The sequence below is a fragment of the Oryzias latipes genome, chromosome 13 (genome assembly GCF_002234675.1).
Source record: "Oryzias latipes chromosome 13, ASM223467v1".
Lineage (NCBI taxonomy): Eukaryota > Metazoa > Chordata > Actinopteri > Beloniformes > Adrianichthyidae > Oryzias > Oryzias latipes.
Genome location: NC_019871.2, coordinates 19641446 through 19661471, shown reverse-complemented (window position 1 = coordinate 19661471; position 20026 = coordinate 19641446). Strand labels below are relative to the sequence as shown.

Genomic DNA, 20026 nt, shown 5'->3' with positions numbered 1-20026 from the left:
TATAAGTCAACTGGCAGGTGACACCACATTCTTAAAAAAATCCTCACAGGCTCTCAGGGTTCTTCAAGTTATAAATACATTTTCAAAAGCATCAGGATTTCATCTAAGCCTAAAGAAATGGGAGTTATTTTCTCTTAAACAATGTGCTCTAACATCCATAAATAGTATAGTAGTCAAAGAAAATGTCACATATTTGGGATTGCAGATAACTAAAGATCAAAAACAAAGAGAACTGATAACTATAGTCTTATTTTAGCAAAAGCACAAAATAAGTTTAACCGCTGGCTACAAAGAGATCTTTCACTAAAAGGTCGTGCCCTCTTAGCAAAGCAGAAGGAATTTCCAGACTAGTTTACATTTCTTCCTAACTATCTCTGGACAGTAAAAATGCAAAAAGGATTGATCAGAAACTTTTTTATTTTCTTTGGAGAAACAGAATCCACTATGTACAAAAATCAGTAGTAATTAATTCATCAAAAGACGGAGGACTTGACTTTCTGGACTTTTCCACTCTAAATAATGCCCTCAAAATTAAATGCTTAACCCTTGTGCTATCTTAGATGACCCCACCCTTACATTGACGTGTCCTCCCTACCATGACAAAGGTGGATAAAGATGGACAGATTTCATGTAATCCATGGACACCAGTGAGGTTCACAAATCATTGAAGAAAAAAGGTTCAGAGCACTGTCTAGTGGGTCTAGATGACCCAACTCCCAATGTTAAAGTGCCTAGGATAGCACAAGGGTTAAAGAACTTCTTAAAAAGTGAAACCTCATTTTGAAATTTCATGCTAAAACATATATTTGATAAGCTTGGAGGTCTGACATTTCTTCTATTAAGTAATTTTAAAATAGGGAAAATTCCTTTAAAACTGTCTAATTTTCATATACAGATTTTATTGGCATGGACTTTGATCTACAAACATACATTTTTTCCTCATTTCTACTATATTTGGAATAATGCAGATATTCTATACAAAAACAAGAGTATTTTTCTTGAAAATTGGTTGGAAAATAACATTTCTCTTGTGACACAGCTGATTAATCCACAAGGTAACCTGACGTCATACGTTGAGTTTCTTTCCACCTATAGTCTGCATGTCTCACCTGCAGAGTTTGCATTGGTTACTGGAGCCATCCCAGGTGGTGTTAAACTTCTGTGTAGCAGTTCTCCTTCAAATACTCCATGTTCTCCTCCCAAATTAACAGAATTGTAGTGTGGAAAGGTATGTTTTTCAGATGGCAGGAATAATCAAAGTATCCGTTCTCTGTTTCAAAATGAGATTGCCACAAACCCGCATGTTAGCTCATGTTGGAATAGGTTTGGCTGTAGAATTCAGAGGGGAAAAGGTTTGGTCCGTGCCCCAAAACTATTTCATCACCAACAAAATCAGAGAAATTTCTTTCAAAGTTCTTCATAAATTGTATCCAGTGAAACACTTCTTTACCAAGTTTAAAAAAGATCTGGATATAAACTGTTAATTTTGTCATTTCTCACCAGAAACTGTGCCTCATCTTTTTTGGTTTTGCTCTTTCACTCAACTATTTTGGAAAGATTTGATACATTTTTAAGAACTCATCTATGTGAAGATTATAGATTATTTTATGAGCATATTATTTTTGGATATTTTACACAAGGGAGATTTAATGCAGAGAGAATATTTGTAGTTAAATTACTTATATATATGGCTAAATCCTTCATTCACAAGTGTAAATATTCCAACAAAAAAACAGTATTTTATGTTTTTCAGAAAGAAGTGGTACTGTATATAAACAGTATAAAATCCTCCACTAACAAAAAAGCTGTCAGAACAGATGAAACTTGGTCTCTTTTAAAACTTTAACAGATTCCTTTGCCTTTATTATTTTTGCTTAACCTGTTTTACATTGTTATTATCATGTTTTTTTGTTCAATTTCCTGGCGAACGTGAAAATTGTATATTGCACACAGTGTGGAGTTTTGTGTTTGGTATTTTGAATGTGCAATATTTGTTAATAAAGTAAAAAAATAACAATTTGAGAATTTACAAGATGTTTTTAATTAAGAATGTCCCTCTTTCATTATAAAGACATTTTGATTCTATTGACAAAACATATATTTAAAAATGGATACAAAAAGTTTTTAAAAAGTCTTATTTTTTGACACGTTACATTCTGATTCGGTTAAAAGCTGCTTAAAGATGTTTCTCATCATGCAGCTTCCAACCAACGTCTTTTGTTTGTTTTACATAGAGAAAACTATACATTCAGTATAAAAGAATGAACAATAAAAACATTGGGAGAGAACAAGGGGTCGTTATTCTCACAATCCATAATTTATATTTTAACGCCTTTTTGCTAGTTGAGCCACTTATACAGAAAAAAAATGATATACAATAAAAAAAATAATATTAAAAGGGCAAAAAAGCAAGTCTCTGGTTACTATAGTTACATTTATGAATGTGGGATTTTGCCATTATGATGAACATATTTATTATGAAATAAGAGTCTTCTTTCAAATGCATCAGTAGTCCGAGTATTCATGCTGCCTTTTCCTCTTTCTTCATTCTCACTTCCTCCTGCTGCCAAGATGGAAAGAAGTTTATTTGAAAACGAAATAGAAAAGTTCAGGAACACTTTGTTGAGCAACGGATCAGTGTAGTTCGTTGAACTGCAGAAAATGATCGTTTAAATAAACACGTTTTACCAGAGCTGAGGGTTCCTCCCTGTACCTGTCTAACCACCTGTCCACGCACGGGATCCTGGATTACCTAAACAAACAAACAAACAAACAAACAAACAAACAAACAAACAAACAAACAAAGAAGACAAAGTCCAGCGAAACGAATAATCATATATATCGATGCTTTAATAACTATCATTGCTGTTTAGGCTAAGGTAGCACTGCTGGGCGTTTTTCAGGAATGGGTGCAAGCTGGTGAAACCGGTTGATAAAGTTCCGAGGGTGCCTAAAGGGGACACAGCCTCACCTGAAGAAAGGTGGGTGTGTCCTCGTGCGCAGGCCGCGCCCCCTCAACACTCACGACATCTCCCAGGAAGAGAGGCCGGAGTGAAAAGCGCCCTGTCAGCCGGGAAGAAGCATCTGTCTGCCGGTCCAGCTCCTCTCTGCGCGCCTCCAAAGCCCGGACACCACCATGCTCATCAAGGAGTTGTGAGTTTCTCCAGAACTTTCCCTCTTACTGCTGACCAGTGAGCCACTGCTTCCCGAAGGAGGCTGTGAATATTGAGCTCCTTAAACATAAAAGCCTGGAGTTTGAGTCGGGCGTGAACTGGTTCTTCCCGTAAAGCTGCACCTGTTCAGGTGTTCTCAGAATGAACCGAGTTCGAACTGAAAAGCTTCAGGTGGGAAATGACAACTGGCTTTGACTGAACTTTCAGTTTCTCACAGTGGGGAAGTTTGGTGATTTAAACCAAACGTTGACATTTTCTAACTCTTTCCTTTGGAGATCCCGTGAGTTTAATGGTCACTCTTTCACTCCTGAATGGGGCAGGTCAGGTGTTCTCTCTGCTCGCTCACGGCTCCATCCGGTGCTGGCTGTCGCCTGCCGGTGACCGGGGTTCAAAGTACACCCGGCCTCAGCGGCGTTACTGGGTTCTCTCTGGAGAACATGTCTGGAGAACATGACACAGCCGTTGAAAGGAATTTTTTTTGTTATCAAGATGATACATTTGATCCCATCAAGCACCAGGTTTCTGCTCGGAGAGCTCCTCTCCCATGAAGCATTCAGATCCTGTTCCACAGGCTGCAGTTGATGATTAATTGGCTTTTGCGTTGCAGACAAAGGGCTGCCTTCAGCCGATGCGTTCAAGGTCTCCACTGAAACGCGCAACTTTATTTGGGGGCACGCGCACGGGTTTCCCGTGCTGGCAGGAAGAGGTCAGCACTGTGTGAACATGTGCGGTGATGACATGACTCTTCGTCAGCCTTTTCTGTTGCATCTGCGGTGCTTTTATAGCCTTTTCCAGGTGCTGACGTAGCGCTTTCTCTGCTGAATCCACCGACGACGCTTTTTTTTTATTTAACAAGTGCGTAAAAACCGAACTCCGCGTCTGGTGTTTTTTCAAGTCAGATAAGGAAACTAATATGGAAGAAAAATATCACTGCAATAAACCATCCCGAAGAGCATTAAAGGCCCACTCCAATGAAAATAGTGTTTTCAACATGTTCTTGTAGCATTTTTCTGAATAATGCAGGACATATATGAAGAAAATTAAACTTAAAATTGCATTTCTGCAGCTAGAAAAAGAGCATATTTGTGATGCAGAGAATAAATAAGCTGGGGGCCACAAGCTCCCTGCTCCAAGCTCTTAGCAAAGGGAAGGGGAAGGGGGGCGGTGTTGTGAGTCAACAGTTCCGCCCACAATTCAGAAGCCAACTTCTAATGAAGCACTACTGCTCTGCAGAAAATACGTCCTTTAAAACAGCAATTTTTTTTTTAATTTGACCTAAAAACGGCACAATCATAATTAAAAGATCACTGGGAACACATTTACAGGAGATCAATAGAGGATCGGAGTGGACTCTTTATATACTGATGTCTCTACTAGAGCTGCACAGTAAATCTCAAATTTATCGTCATTGCGGCATCAGCCTGTGTTATGCTTGTGTCCCAAAAGACCGCATAATCTGCAATAAATGTTTACACACATGCAGAAACAATGGTCTCGTAGCTTGAAGTATTTAACTAATCAAATAGAGGCCTTTACACGATTGACCAATTGGATGAAGCCCTTCACATCGTTGACCAATGTAGCCCTTTTGTTAGATGCCTGCCTCCTTATGTAGATGAGCATCGTTTCAGTTTTGTCGACTTTTATTTAAACAAAACTGTTGCAGTGAAATGGAAATTATTGCTATTTGTTTGTTTTGCTATTTGTTCATGTATTGCACGTATTGTATTATTGCGTCTCTGATTGAACGTCTAAATTCGAGCAGGAGCTCCTGGGACATCCCACCTCCTCAGAACAGTTTTTCCTTTTTTTTAATGTTGAATTTTTCTTTTATAGTTTTGTGAAATGACTTAATTCTTAAAAAAAAGTCTCCAAAACGTGAGTGTAGAGCCACTTAATGTGGAACTGCAGGTGTGAAAAGGGGATGTGCTGTTGAAGGCTTCCTCAGATAATGGATCCAGCTCAGAAATTTCCCCATCTGAAGCTCACGCCCCATTTGTTCTACCTCAAACATGAAGGGAGACACACCCACTGGAGTAACCACTCCTGTGAACACAGGCTGAATGGAAAAACATTTGGACTTTTTTGGTTTTCATGCATTTCTACATGGAACACTGGTTGTTTTGTATTAAAGGGATTATTTAGACCAAATATATGAAAAGTATTTGTACCATGGCGTGTTTAAAATCTCCCATATGAGCGTATATCATAGAGGAAAGTGTGGGTGAACCGATGTGGTGTTTAGTGTCTGACTCATGGAGATACTTCTATCAGGGACAAACCAAAGACCTGATAGCTCTTGGTCCACATCCAGCCACATGTTAATCGCAGGTGGATCTGCTACTGGATGTTCTTGAACAAGTCGGTCAGTCACTTTAGTTACTGACCTGTTTATGGACTCCAGGACCTTCTCTTGGTGTGACTGTTCAGACGTGTTACTGTGGTTGTTCTGAGGTTTTCCCGCTGTTAATGTTTTCTTGTGTTTTTGTTTCCTTACAGCCGGATCGTTCTGCCCGTCTCAGTGGAAGAGGTACAGAACTTTATACTAACTTTTATTTTATCATGGATGGTGCTTTATCATTGACATGGTGGACATGCTCTAGATGTAGATAAAGAGCTGATATCCACAAAGTACATCTGTAGGATGTTTCCTTTTGTATTATCTATTCTTACTATTTTTTACAATCTCTGCTGCGTCACATGTGGGTCATCCAAACATCTGACAGAGTTGCGGGTTTCGAATCGCAGACATTTTGTTCTTCTAAATCCATGTTGCACCGCAAGCAACAAGAACTTTGTGTTCAGTTGTTGTTAAAGGTGTTTTTAGTGTTTATTCCTTTTCATTCTCCGTCTTCATAAACTCAGGCTGTGTGTTTTGAAGGCCTCAGACAGCTGGGTGTAGTTTAAAACTGAAAAAGTCGTTGTGTCAGGTTTGTAAAAAAGCAGAAAAAGTCTGAGATCCAGTGATTCTAGTTTTGATACAAAAGAATAACGTTCATCCTTTTGTCAGCAGCTTGTCTGAACATGTCATTGTTAACTTAAACTGTTTTCGCCTCACAGCTGAACATTGTGTGTTTGGCTTTATACGCTCCTAATGCTGTTGAGGCTTTCTGGTCAAACACGGCGTGCTGCATTCCTGACTGGCTTCTCCCAGAGGCGGAGCTCCCAGCTCCACTGAAATGGACAGTGGAAGTCACATGTTCTGAATCACAGGATCACGGATGTGTTTGTGTTGTTTAGAACATAATTCAAATTTCTGACAAACCGGCCAAAATGACCTGTAATTTGACTAAAACAAACATAATCTCAGACTCAGGAAGACTCCAGGAAGAGGAAGAATGTGAAACGAAAAGTCTTAAACTGTGGAAACTTTAGTCTGAGCAACACTCATAGAAATAAAATGTTTATTCTCAGTTACGGAAAAAGTTAACATTGGCCTTGGCAGGAGTTTAACAATAGTGTATTAAGGCCACCATTACAAGAAGTAAAACAAACAAATGGGAGAAAAAAAACTAATACAATTATGAAGAAAAATATTCAACAATTTATGAGAATAAATTTGTAAAATTGAGTCATACAATTATTAAAAAATAAACAGTTAACCACAATATAGTCATACATTTTTGGAAAAGTAAAAATGTTATGAGTTTAAAAAACCCTACAATTATGAAAAAATAATTCAACAATTTACAAGAGAAGTGTTATAAATGTATGCTTCAAAAAGTTATCATTTTTCCTGTATGACATTATTTTCATGAAAATACAGACAAAACATGACCTTTTCCTTGGGAAAGTACAACTTTTTCATTCACAAATTTATAAATTTCCTCATAAAATTTTGACTTCTCTCCTAATTTTACAACTTCAATCTCAAATATTTGTTTATGGTGGCCCTAATGCTCCATCGTAGGAGTTCTGAGCAGTTTACTGCAGCTTGTGCTTTTTCTTGGTCATTAAACAATTCCTCAAACAATTTGTCTCCTGTTCTGCTGCTTTTCTTTAAGCATATTCTGACTTGAGATGTTCAGAGAATGAGAACCATACTGAGGTTAATCCAAATGGAGCAAAAGGATTTTCCTGGAAAAGCTGTCATGTGAAAATCTCTTTTGTCTTTAGTACCAAGTGGGGCAGCTGTACGCCGTAGCAGAAGCCAGTAAGAGTGAAACGGGTGGAGGAGAAGGCGTGGAGGTGTTGGTCAATGAGCCGTATGAGGAGAATGGTGAGAAGGGACAGTTCACCCACAAGGTCTACCACCTGCAGAGGTATGAACCTCCATCCCTTCCACCCTTAGCACAGCTGTTGATCAGCAGATTCACATGTTTAAGGCTGACTGTGAAAATAAAGAGAGACCTTCAGAAAACAAATGATGGATTTCCTTACTTACACATTACTTGAAATGTTAACAATGATGCAGCCTTTAATCTACAGCAGACGCTGCTCTGTTATGCTTAGGACAGCAGCTTTGACACAATGTGTTCTCTTATCTGCATTGATGTTTTTGCAGCAAAGTGCCAGCTTTTATCAAGACTGTGGCTCCAAAAGGTTCACTAGAGATTCACGAGAAGGCCTGGAACGCTTATCCTTACTGTCGAACGAGTGAGTCCCGCCTTTCAGACTGTCGTGGTACTTTTTCATTTGCCACATGTCCTGCTCCAGTGTTAGGTTTAAAACATATTTGATTACATTTTTGAATTTAAATGTAACTGTTTGTCTGTGCTTGAAAATGTTTTTCTTCTTTCTGTTCCTGATTGGTCTATTTCCCGCCGTGGTTCTTCTGATGCAGTCCTTACAGTGAGTGAGCTTTTACCATTTATCATCCTTACCTTGAACAATTCTACCTTTTTTCTCATGTGGGATCACAGTGGGCACACATAGAGCATTTGTGTAGAGCAGGGCTGGTCCTAAAGCGCCTCAACCCTGCCTGCTTTCCAGCTCTCCCTGCCCAGCTTTCTCCTAATTGGTCAACTCAGGTGATTCCATATGCTCATTTTACTGAACACACCTGATTTAGGAAGTCAACATCAAACAGTTCAGGGAGAGCTGGAACACAGGCAGGGTTGTGTCTCTTGAGGATCAGGCCTGGCCAGCCCTGGTGTAGAGCAGCTACATGGAGCATCCTTCTAGAGCAGCGTTTTCCAACCCTATGTTTATGTTGCTCTGCTTATGCACTCCTGATTCATATCGAATTACATAAATGCCAAGATTCAGCTCATCATCAGGCTCTGCAGAAGCCCTGCAGTGGCAGTCATTAAAGGCAGGTGTGAAATGATGAGAAAATGATAAATATCGGACTGTGACAAATGAAAAGAAAAGTTTGTTGGTGTATTAATGTTTCAGGTGTTAAAGTGCATTATAAAGTCAATGTTTTTAGTTTTTAATGTACCGTGTGCAGTTTGCTGTATTTAAGTCAAAAGGTTAAAGGTGAGAAATGTTGACTTAAATGTGAAAAACTCCACTGTTTGACTTTTGCTGCACTTTTGATGGAAAACATGTGAATGAACTGAAACCTAAACCAGGATTTTTGTTAGACGTCCACCTGAAGCCAAAATGCTCCACAAAACACTAAAATGTTATGAACTTGTGAAAACTTCTGTTATTTGTTTGCGTGTGATGTTTTTTTTACGGGTTGACAGAACTGTCATTATGTCTCCATACAGAACACCTACATGAAAGATAAGTTCCTTATTAAGATTGAGACGTGGCACAAACCTGACATGGGGAACCAGGAGAACGTAAGTGTTAACTGTAAAACCGTGGGAAAAAACTCTGCAGAAACTGTAACAGACTAAGGAGGAATTGGTCTAAGTGCAGAGACTACAGTGGTGAAAGTTGCTGTGTTTGCAGAAATGAATGTACAGTGGGGCAAAAAAAGTATTTGGTTGGCCACCAATTGTTCACTTAAAAAGAGGAGAGAGGCCTGTAATTTTCATCATAGGTGTACCTTAACTACGAGAGACAAAATAAGAAATAAATTCAGAAAGTCTGATTTTTAAAGAATTTATTTGTAAACTATGGTTGAAAACAAGTATTTGGTCACCTACAAACAAGCAAGATTTCTAGATTTCACAGACCTGGGGGGTATTCCAGAAAGCAGGTTATGCTAGCTTTCATGGTAAGTTTGAGGCTAAGGAAGCTGATAACCTCAGCTTTCGGTACCAGAAATGGAGGTATGTTTCAGGGCATGTCAAGTTGCCATGGCAACTCATGCTCTGAACATAACCTGGTCTGGAGCAGGTTTAGTTGAAGTTTAGTTTGTTTTCAGAGAGGTGAAGCAGCATGATGAGTCCATTTAAAGATGATTTAGTGGATGAAGAAGCTCAGGTAATACTTTTTCCACCGTGAGAGGGTGGAAACGCACGTTAATGCACGTGCATTAACCCAGGGTTACAAAGTCAAGCGTAATTACGCTAACTCATATCCGGTCTTTTGGAACCGACATACCCAGAGTAAGCAAGTTCAGGGGGATTTCAGCCAGAGTTCAGGCTTAAAGTCAGGCTAGTTTAAACATGCTTCCTGGAATACCCCCCTGTAACTTCTTCTAAATGAGGATCCTCATTACCTTTATTAATGGCACCTGTTTGAACTCGTTATCTATATAAAAGATACCTGTCCACAACCTCAGACAGTCACACTCCAAACTCCACTATGGTCAAGACCAAAGAGCTGTCTAAGGACACCAGAAACCAAATTATTGATCTGCACCAGGCTGGGAAGACTGAATCTGCAATAGGTAAGCAGCTTGGTGTGAAGAAATCTACTGTGGGAGCAATTATTAGGAAATGGAAGACATGTAAGACCACTGATAATCTCCCTCCATCTGGGGCTTCCTGCAAGATCTCACCCCATGGGGTCAGGATGATCACAAGAACGGTGAGCTAAAATCCCAGAACCACACTGGGGGACCTAGTGAATGACAGGGGAGCAAACATCATGCTTTGGGGCTGTTTTTCAGCAAAGGGACTAGGACGACTGACCGTGTAAAGAAAAGACTGATTGCAGTCATGTATCGTCAGATATTAAGTGAAAACCTTCTTCCATCAGCAAGGGCCTTGAAGATGAAACATGATTGGGTCTTTCAGCTTGACAACAATCCCAAAGACAAAGCCCGGGTAACGAAGGAGTGGCTTGGTAAGAAGCATTTCAAGGTCTTGGAGTGGACTAGCCAGTCTCCAGAGCTCAACCCCATAGAGAATCTTTGGAGGGAGTTTAAAGTCTGTGTTGCCCAGCAACACGCCCAAAACATCCCAGCTCTAGAGATCTGCATGGAGGAATGGGCCAAAATACCAGCAACAGTATGTGAAAACCTTGTGAAGACTTAAAGAAAACGTTTGACTGCTGTCGTTGCAAACAAATGTTTTAAAATAAAGTATTGAGTTGAACTATTATCGACCAAATACTTATTTTCTACCATAATTTGCAAATTCTTTAAAAATCAGACCATGTTATTATTCTGGATTTTTTTTCTTTTCTTATTTTGTCTCTTATAGCTGAGGTATACCTGTGATAAAAATTATAGGCAATCACATTTTAATGTTTGCTGATGTCAAAATGTCAACACATTTGAGCTTTTCTGTATTATCTGCATGTTTGGATTTTCCAATCTCATCTAAAAGTTCCATTTTAGTTGATCCAAGTACGGTTCCTCGGTGTTTTAAACGGTTCAGGTGTAGAAAATCCTCCTGGGATACTAATACTCCTTTGCTTCAGCAGACGCTCGACGAGCACTCAAAGGTTGAATTGAGGGCAGATGCATGCACGTGCAGCTGCAGACTTTATTGATTCGAGAGTCTTTGTTGTCTGCTCTTATACACAGTAAACCATTTTTTAAATATCCAATGAAACCCGCAAGGCTTAAACCTCTATATATACTTTTTTTAATTTTAGTTCCAAATTGTGCCCTTCACTTTAAATGTTTCTTTGCAGGTACACGGACTGGATGAGAAAACATGGGGCAACGTTGAGGTTGTTAACATTGACATCGCTGACAAAAACTCCATCAGTTCAAAGGTGACAGAAAGCCTTAAGAGCTATAAAGTCAAAGTCCTGTGCATCGTCAGCTCCTTTGTCCTGTTCACCTTTTGAGCTGAGTATTTATTTGTAAGAACCTCCTCCTGTTTTAAACTAAGATGAGGATTTGGAAAATTCTGTCAAATGCTCATTGGACAGTTTTTGACCCTTTTCCTGCTGAGGAACATCTGGTTTGCTTTCCATCATTCCCCAGCTGCTGCTGAGCAGAATTCTCAGAAACTAACTTTATTTAGAATGAAATCAAATGATTACTATAGACTACTGTCACAGGATCCTCTTAGATCAAAGGACTACTTGTATAACCTGAAATGCGCGTGATGGGCCATGGCAAATGTAAACAAAAGACTGATGGGAGGAGCTTATAGATACAAACCATTAATATATTTTGACAGATGAAAATGTGCAGAAATAGTGGATATGGGGAAGTAAAGGAATTCTTGTTTAAAAACGGAACAGAAATGGCTCCAGTTTACGTACAAACTGCATGGGAGGTTCTGGATAAGATCACCAGGTTTGGAAGCATTTATAAACCGTCTTCTCATAATAAAAAATGCTCAGATCTTCCTCTTTGGTTCCAAAGAAGTATAGGGACTCTGCCCTTTTTTTTAATAGCAATCAAGATACTAAATATATGCTGTGAAACTGGCCTGTTTTTTCACGTGTACCTACATTTACTCCTCAGGACTACAAGGCAGATCAGGATCCATCCATCTTTAAGTCGGAGAAGACGGGCAGAGGGCCTCTGGGTCCTGACTGGAAGGTACCATCCGTTCCTGCTCTCAACCATGCTTTATTTACTATTTGTAAACTGGAGATTATGATTTTTATGTGTACAACTTTGGGTTTCGTGCAGAGTGAACTTCCTAACAACCCTAACTGTCCACACATGTGTGCCTACAAGCTGGTCACTGTGGAGTTCAAGTGGCTGGGACTTCAAAATAGAATAGAAAATTACATCCAAAAGGTATGAAATGATTAGATTCATTTGTCTTGTTTTAGCATTTGTATTGTCGCCCTCTGGTGGCCAAAACTCCACTCCTCACTTAAAGTATCAAACGCTTCAGTTCTGTTCTAACGCTGTCCCTCATCCACCCACCGTGTCCAGGTGGAGAAGCGTTTGTTCACCCACTTCCACAGACAGTTGTTCTGCAGCATCGACAAGTGGATTGAACTGACAATGGATGACATCCGCAGAATGGAGGAGGAGACCAAGAGGGAGCTGGACGAGGTAACAGGACTGGAGCAAGTCTCAATTTTTTTTAGTGCTCCATCTGTTAATTTAGAGAACTGAGACAAGATGGAGTTGATTATTAAATAATATTTGCTTTAAAAGATGAGGAACAACCATTCAAAGAGACCATAAATATATATGGAGCTTTGTTTTATTTTCTTCTTTTGCTTGGAGATCAGGCTGGGCCATAAATTGATTGTATTTATGAATTTAAATCTGTTGTAAGATATTTTTTGGTTGGTAAAATCTGTTTTTTATTTTTTTCCAGCACTCAGCTTTTTTGGGCTTCCGTTGTTCAGAGTAGGGTCAGCCCGCCTGTTTCTCGCTACGTGCAGACGTTAAAATAAAAGTTAGCATAGAGAGAGGAGCTTGTTCCCAAAACGGGTTCTGTTTGGTGACTTCTGACTACAAACAACAAAATCTGTTTTAAGGCTGCTACTACCAAAAGTGGGAATTAATTTGTTTCAACCCCTGAAACAAAGCCACTCTGTTGAGTGCGAGAAGCATTTTGTCTTTATGTCCAGGCCAACTTCCAATGGAAATGTTGAAATAAAATAGTTTTAGTGAAATATATTCTGTTTTTTAGCCATGTAGCCCAGTCCTACTTGGAGAACATTTTTGAAGCAGTTGTGGAACCATCACTTCTCCTTCCCTTTTTTCTTTTTAAATAAAGAAAGTTCAGATCTGGAAGCTTTAAAAGTTAATGTTTAGCTTGGCTAGCAGCTGATCAGAGATAATGGAGTTGACAAAGCACAGCTTTTATTTTCTTTTTCCATCTCTATGAACTGCGACACAATTCAAAGGCCATTCTGACAAATCAGCACTGCATGCTGTCTCAAATGGAGCCGATTTAAAACCTTCTTGTAACCAGGCTTGTTTTTTTTTTCTTCTTCTTGTCACAGATGAGGAAGAATGATGAAGTTAAAGGGATGGGAGCAGATGATTGACAGAAAGTCACGCGGTGAGCATAACCTTTTCATCTAAATGTACATATTTTTTTTAACCCTTCTAGCATCCCTTTTCTTTTTTTCAGATCTTGAATACAGAAGGAGTCTCCTTCTTCTACTGAGCTCAGACTCCAGACCGGAACAACAGCTGCTTTCTAAGCTTTGTTCAGAAAAAAAAACACCTTTCATCCTAATAAATGTTCTGCTCTTAATAAGAGCTCGATCCTGGGAGGCAATGGTGCATATTTATGTACAACTGTTGAATAAAGGTACAGCTGCTCTGGATTTGGATACTTTTTTTTTTTTTTAAAGCAGGTTTACAAACTGACACGTCTGCACTGTGGAGGGAATTTTCTAAAGCAAAGGTGGGGTTGTTTCTTTATCACTGGTATCTTTTTTTTTTTAAACTCATTGGTTTACCTTTTAGTGTGGTATTGGCTGTAATTGTTTGTATTTTTGGAGGATGGAAAGAGGAGGGTGTTACAACAGCCGGTCAAAATTTCCCACCTGTTTTTCTCTGCAAAGAACAGAAATGATGTATTTGGCAAAGTTGGACGTTTTCATATTACAGGTGCCTGTATTCCGGTTTCTGTCCAGTATTTGTAAACTCCTGCAGCACTTAAGATTTCATAAAGAAATTAGTGGTTAATTAAATTGTAGGTGGATGAAAGCAGAAAAAAGACAGATTTGGTTTATTAAAATGTTTTGAAGTAAAAATTTACACATTGATGTCATAATGTTAAGAGTGCCTTTTGTCAAATACCTGATTGTTTTGTTTTTTGTCTTTCCATCAAGTTCACTAAGATTCGGAACTAAGCTGATTTATAATTACCTAGGAAATTAAAGTTTTGTCTTGACTGTTTTTGTTCTGTAAGTCTATATGAATCTGGATGGTTGTAATTATATGATGGTGCATTACATTAAAACCAATTTTATTTTTCTTCGTTTTTCTTTTTTCTTTTTATGAAGGGGGAAAAAGCTCCTTGGAAGCTGTTACTATTGGAATGATCAAAACATTTGGTTTTTGTCATCGTGATTCTAATTAAGATTAGCTCATCAGACCTTTGGGTTCTGGTAATCTTTTGATTAAATATTAAAGCTGCGCTCTCCTGATCTCCAGTCCACCATCTTGGCTGCGTTCCAGGTTTCTTTGCATAAATGCAAATATCCATCTGTTGAGCTCAATGAGGAGCAGAATCAGGTGAGTTTGGTGACCATGCTGACTGGAGTTCAGAAAACCCAGCAACCTTCAGTTATTGGTCATGTTTTCTTTAAACTTGTTTTTCTTTGGGGGGGCTTAAGTTTTGAATAAAAGCAGACATTAACCTGGTTCCACATACGTGTGCATTGTCATGTCCACATGTGTCATGTCATTAATTCCATCTTTCAATCTTAAAATGTGATTTTAAACTTAAGATTTTCAAAGAGATAATCGGCTTGTATTTAGTTGCACTTTGTGTCCAGGAAACTTCTAATCGAGATGTTGAAATAAAATGGTTATTGTGAAATATATTTTGTTTTTAGCCGTATGGCACAGCCCTACTAGAATGTTTTTGAAGCTGTTGTGGAGCCGTCACTTCATCATTGCAGAGTCCAACTTTATTACCAATTGACGCAACTAAAATAGAATTTGGCCAGATTTGCCTTTCTTCATGTAAACACAAATCGCCGTATACGCTCACTTTTTCAGAAAGATGTGTCCATTCCCTCTGTTGTTCCTTATTGGAATAATCTAGTATACCAATTAGAGGGGGGAAGGATCAGGGGCCTCATTTATAAACGTTGCGTACGTACAAAAGAAGGCGTACGCCACTCTCTACGCAATAGTTGAGATTTATAAAAAGCAAACTTGACGGGAAAATGTGCGGTCCTTCACGCAAGCTCTGACCCAGGCGTACGCACAAAAACAGGTGAAATGAGAAACAGCGACACCGTCGGCAGATGGAAGAAACACGTGAAAGTGAAAATGACAATACTGCCTCTCATAAATAACATGAAGACTTCACAAAGCAAGTCTTACAATTAACAGCCTACATGAACACCCGTTGGACCGATCAGCAGTGAAACAAATAAAAAAAATCAAACGAAAATTACAACAGAAATTCAAATGAACACATATTTGGAAAAAGAAAAGTGAAATATGTTCTGCAATATTGGCATGGCCGGCCCTCCCTATACGCGAATTACGCAGCCGCGTAGGGCCCCCGTCACCAGCAGGGCCCCGAAGTGGCGACAAAAATTAAATTAAAAAAGACCCAAATCTGGCAACCCATTTCATAAAACTTCCTTACCAACGTGTGCTCTGAATGTTGTGCAAAAGAAAGTTGCCTGCACTTTAATGATCCCCCTTGTCAGCACAATCTGACCAACCCAAATAATGACGTTACACCATTTAGCAACGATTGGTCAACATAATTGCATCTGAGCCTGGCACACTGTACAGTTACGAGCACATTTTGTTTCAATAAAGTTGGGAAAAATGAAAAAAACGAGCATATTTTGTCACGCTGATCAAAGCGACAACAAGAAAACGTCATTCCTCAGAGACTTTATCATCAGGAGCGAAAAAAAGATAAATAACTTCAACATCAATCACAAGGTAAGTTTGGAGGATGTTGGGGCTTTATTTTTACATTATCCAGCATTTCTGTGCAGCTGCGCAATTTACGTAAAATACTAAGCGATGTGTCTGAGCTGAAGTTTGCACATAAACGACCCCGTTTGTCGTAATTTCCCATGGAAAACTCGAAAATATTTTGATACCCAAGTTTCCAAGATGTGGTCTTACATGACCTTCTAAAACGGCGGAGAGTAAAGAAAAGTAAATAATGACAACGATATGATGGCTGAAAAATGTTTTAACTCACGCTATCGTTTCATTGTTTTGCTAACACATACTTAGTGCGTTCTGCATTTTCCGGTTTATTACAGCATAAAAACTGCTGTTTATCTGTTTTAGACAGTCAGGTAGTCTGAGTTTTACAACAATGAGTGTGTCTTAAAATCTTGCATTGGCATGAAATATGGAGAATAAAAACTACCAAATACATAGGAAATAAAGGTTCTCATCTATTAATGACAAACAAAATAAATGTACTAATTTTAAAATTATGAACATACAAAATTATACAAAAAGAAGTGTATAAAAGGCTTATATTTCCACTTATTCTCAAATTAGTGTTCACATTTTATTATTTATAAATAGGTACATTTATTTCTTATTTGTAGTTTGCACATGCATTATTTTACATAATGATGATGTTTTGCACAGTTGTGTCTCATCAGACAGTTTCTTCTGCTCTCAAAAAGTATTGGAGGAGGTGCAGCGTCCACATCCCAAGATGTTCCTGACTTCACTGAAGATTTAATCTCAGGTAATTTTAAAAGCATGTAAAGTAATAGAAAAAACAGTGTCTGCATAAACCCTTTTTTTCATAAACAGCAGCTGAAGAGTATGGAGCTCCAAACTGTTCATAATTAAATTAATTAAATATGACCTTATGCAAATATACAATCAAACAATAAATCTCTCATAAATATATAAAAAGATCATGACATTGTGAAAAACCTGCACACAGATTTTAAACGAGCCACTATATTATTAGTATTCTGCTATAGATATTTTATTAGCTTTATCATTGATTATTGTATAATAATAATTCTTGTTTTTTAGCTGCAGGAGAAACTCCTGTCACCACATCTACTGTTGAAAGAGAAACATTTGACTGTTTGACTTTTCACTGTTTGCTTTTATTGAAGTTATGTATCTTATGTTCCAGAGGCTCCAAGAGATGCCTGTTTGGAAGAGGAGCCTAGTGGATCCAAAATTCCACCTACCGGTACCTCAAATCCAGTTGGTCCAGCTGAACGGCCAACCACACTCTCTGATCCAGAAAGAATGGATTTGGTCCTTTTCAGACTGATGAAGACTCTGACTTTCCAAACTCCCCCTCATTGAGCTGTTGTGTTCTTTATGTTGGATTGTTTTATTGTCATTTGATTTGCAATTAAGTTGCTGTTTTTAATAAGTTGGAGTTTTGTGAATGTCATTTGTTGAGTGCCTAATGTTATATTAAAAAATATATATCTATATACATTTGTCATTCTTTTTTTTTCTTTGCATTTAAAATTTGTTTAGCACCACTTAATGTGCATCCAACATGCAGGCAATATACTGTATTCAATTCTTTGGCAGCAACAATAATTCACAAATGTATTAATAGACAGATCTCATTTATATTACAACAACAGTTGCGTTTTTTTTGGTGCTGCTGATCAGTTAGAGGGCCCACAAATTACATTTCGCTTAGGGCCCCCAGAAGACCAGGGCCGGCCCTGAATATTGGCATGGTGTGCAATTCATCCTCATAAATTATATAGTTAACAGAACAAAATAATTTACAAAACTGATATTCCCGTTAATGTGTCCGTCTGGCGGAGCCGATATAGGTGCGGGCGTGCGGACGGACGGACAGACAGACAGACAGACGCACTAAGTGTCCACTGGGGAAAGTTGTTTTCATATTAAAACATTTCTTCATAAGCTACGGAATTATGGTATTCATGCATATGCCTTTAGTTTGTTTTATTTTTGATAAAACCATGTATGGCGTGTGTCTCAACCATTCAGAAAGCAACAAGAAATTACATTTGCGCTGAACAATTTCCCATTTCCACGTCGATTATTACGGACATCTGTAGCTTGTCAGATGTAATTAAATGGATGGAAATAAAATGCCCCATCACAATGCGTAATGACGCACAATGGCTGATCTTGTGCTCTTAGAAGATGTGGCAAATGGAAGAATTAGGAGTGAACGCATCTTTAGACAGCAAGAACACTTGCTTATGAGTGGCTTATGAGCCGGTTCCGACTTCCTCGAGCCGTCCTTTTGGACCTCTGCGGGCTTTTGGGCCCGGCGTTACAGAGGAGCACTCGGAGGAACCACGCGTGTCACCCGGTGCATGCATCTGGCGCTCCAGTCCCCCCCCACCCCCTCGGACAGGCCACGGTCCGAGGTTGTGAGGCTACAGCATTTACGGCGTCTGCCACCGTTTGCCGCTCACGTGCCTTTTTAGCATTATTAATGCCCACACTGTGCCCACCAAACAACACTTTTCCACCTCGACAACGATAACTTCTACTTCACATTGAGTGAAGTTTCGTTTTTTTCATTTCCTCTCGGTGTGTGCCATGATCTCGCAATCAATGAATATTCATTTGTGGGCGTTTCACGGACTATTTATGGGCAACTATGGGCGTGTCGTGATGAAGCCGCAAAAGCTGCGCAGCATTTAGAATTGGTTGTGATTTATTAAGGGAAAGATGCATATGATGTGCGTGGGCATGGTTTTATAAATCCGAATATTTCTGTGCGTACGCACGTCATATGTTTCATCCGTACGCCACTTCTGACGCAAATCCTACGCAAAGTTTTATAAATGAGGCCCCTGGCCTCTGCCAGCAAAATATCTTTTAACCAATAAAGTGAAAGAAATCTTTCAATTAATCCATAAATTCTACCCATCTAGACTATATCTACAAAGATTTAAAATGTAATCTGATATTTTTGTCAAGAACCCCCTGAAGATGCTTTACATATATTTTGGTCATGCCTTTTTTCCACTAAACTCTGATCTAAAGTTTGCAATTTCATTTCCGCCTACATAGACTCAGACAGAAATGAGTCCACGAAGGAGAAAGGCATAACATTTGACAGGTAAGTATATATTTTTTCTTTTAAAGCTGCAGGGGCTTCATTAATAGTACACATGTTTTTTTTTAATAGTACACATGTTGACATGCATGATGCTGCAGGGCTATTATCAACATGCTGCATGATGTACGTATAGTTTGCTATCGACATAAATGCAAACTTTATTTTGTTAAACCTGTATACAGCATACTAGGAATAGGATATTACTGTAATTTTTATACATTTATGACTCAGAGGCTGAACTTTTCTTGCAGGTTTTCAATGTATTCAGACTTAAGGAAAAAGTGGGCCTTAGCTTTCAAAACAGCTAACCCCGATGGATCACTGTGGTTACGAACTAGCAATACAGTCTGGCTATGTTCAAAACATTTTGTGGAAACACATTTTGATGAGACTGGCCAGACTGTTCGCTTGAAACCCGGCACCATACCATCTGTGTTACACAAATTGATCACTCACATGAATCAGTAGGGTAAATCTATCTATTTTTTTAAAGGGTAAATCTGTTGTTAAGTTTGGACTTATTGTTGACTTATTATTGATTTATTATTATTATTTATTACTATTGACTTATTATTGATTTATCGTTATCATTTATTATTATAATTTACTTATTATTTATATATTGTTATTATTTATTATTATTACTATTGACTTATTGTTGGGCTTTTCTAAATAATTTAAATTACATGTAAAAGAGGTCTAAAACTTCTACATGTTTAAAAATTATTTTTTAAAATTCTTTGTTATAATTATTTTTATTTGTAAGAAGTCCTGCGACCCCCTACAGTTCGCCTACCGGGCAGAGGTTGGAGTAGAGCAGGGGTCGGGAACCTTTTTTGCCGAGAGAGCCATAAACGCCACATATTTTTAAATGTAATTTCGAAAGAGCCATACAATAATGTAGTGTCCCTTTCCCACACTGAGGCA

At 38.6% G+C, this 20026-nt stretch overlaps 1 protein-coding gene and 1 long non-coding RNA gene across 2 annotated transcripts; one reads left to right on the top strand and one right to left on the bottom strand.

Moving 5' to 3' along the window:
- Positions 1 to 2021: 2021 nt before the first annotated feature.
- LOC110016231 lies at positions 2022 to 2931 on the bottom strand. The gene is made up of 2 exons (XR_002291542.1): positions 2689 to 2931; positions 2022 to 2563 (listed from the first exon to the last, which is right to left on the bottom strand). It is a non-coding gene; the product is annotated as an uncharacterized LOC110016231 (long non-coding RNA).
- A 32-nt stretch (positions 2932 to 2963) lies between these two features.
- LOC101157147 (phosphatidylinositol transfer protein alpha isoform) lies at positions 2964 to 14319 on the top strand. Its single transcript, XM_023961576.1, has 12 exons — positions 2964 to 3153; positions 5673 to 5703; positions 7290 to 7435; positions 7678 to 7769; positions 7957 to 7964; positions 8831 to 8905; positions 11097 to 11180; positions 11884 to 11961; positions 12055 to 12165; positions 12307 to 12429; positions 13335 to 13393; positions 13466 to 14319. The coding sequence occupies exons 1-11, from the start codon at positions 3137 to 3139 to the stop codon at positions 13377 to 13379; spliced, it is 810 nt and encodes a 269-aa protein (XP_023817344.1). The 5' UTR covers positions 2964 to 3136; the 3' UTR covers positions 13380 to 13393; positions 13466 to 14319.
- The last annotated feature ends 5707 nt before the right edge of the window (positions 14320 to 20026 follow it).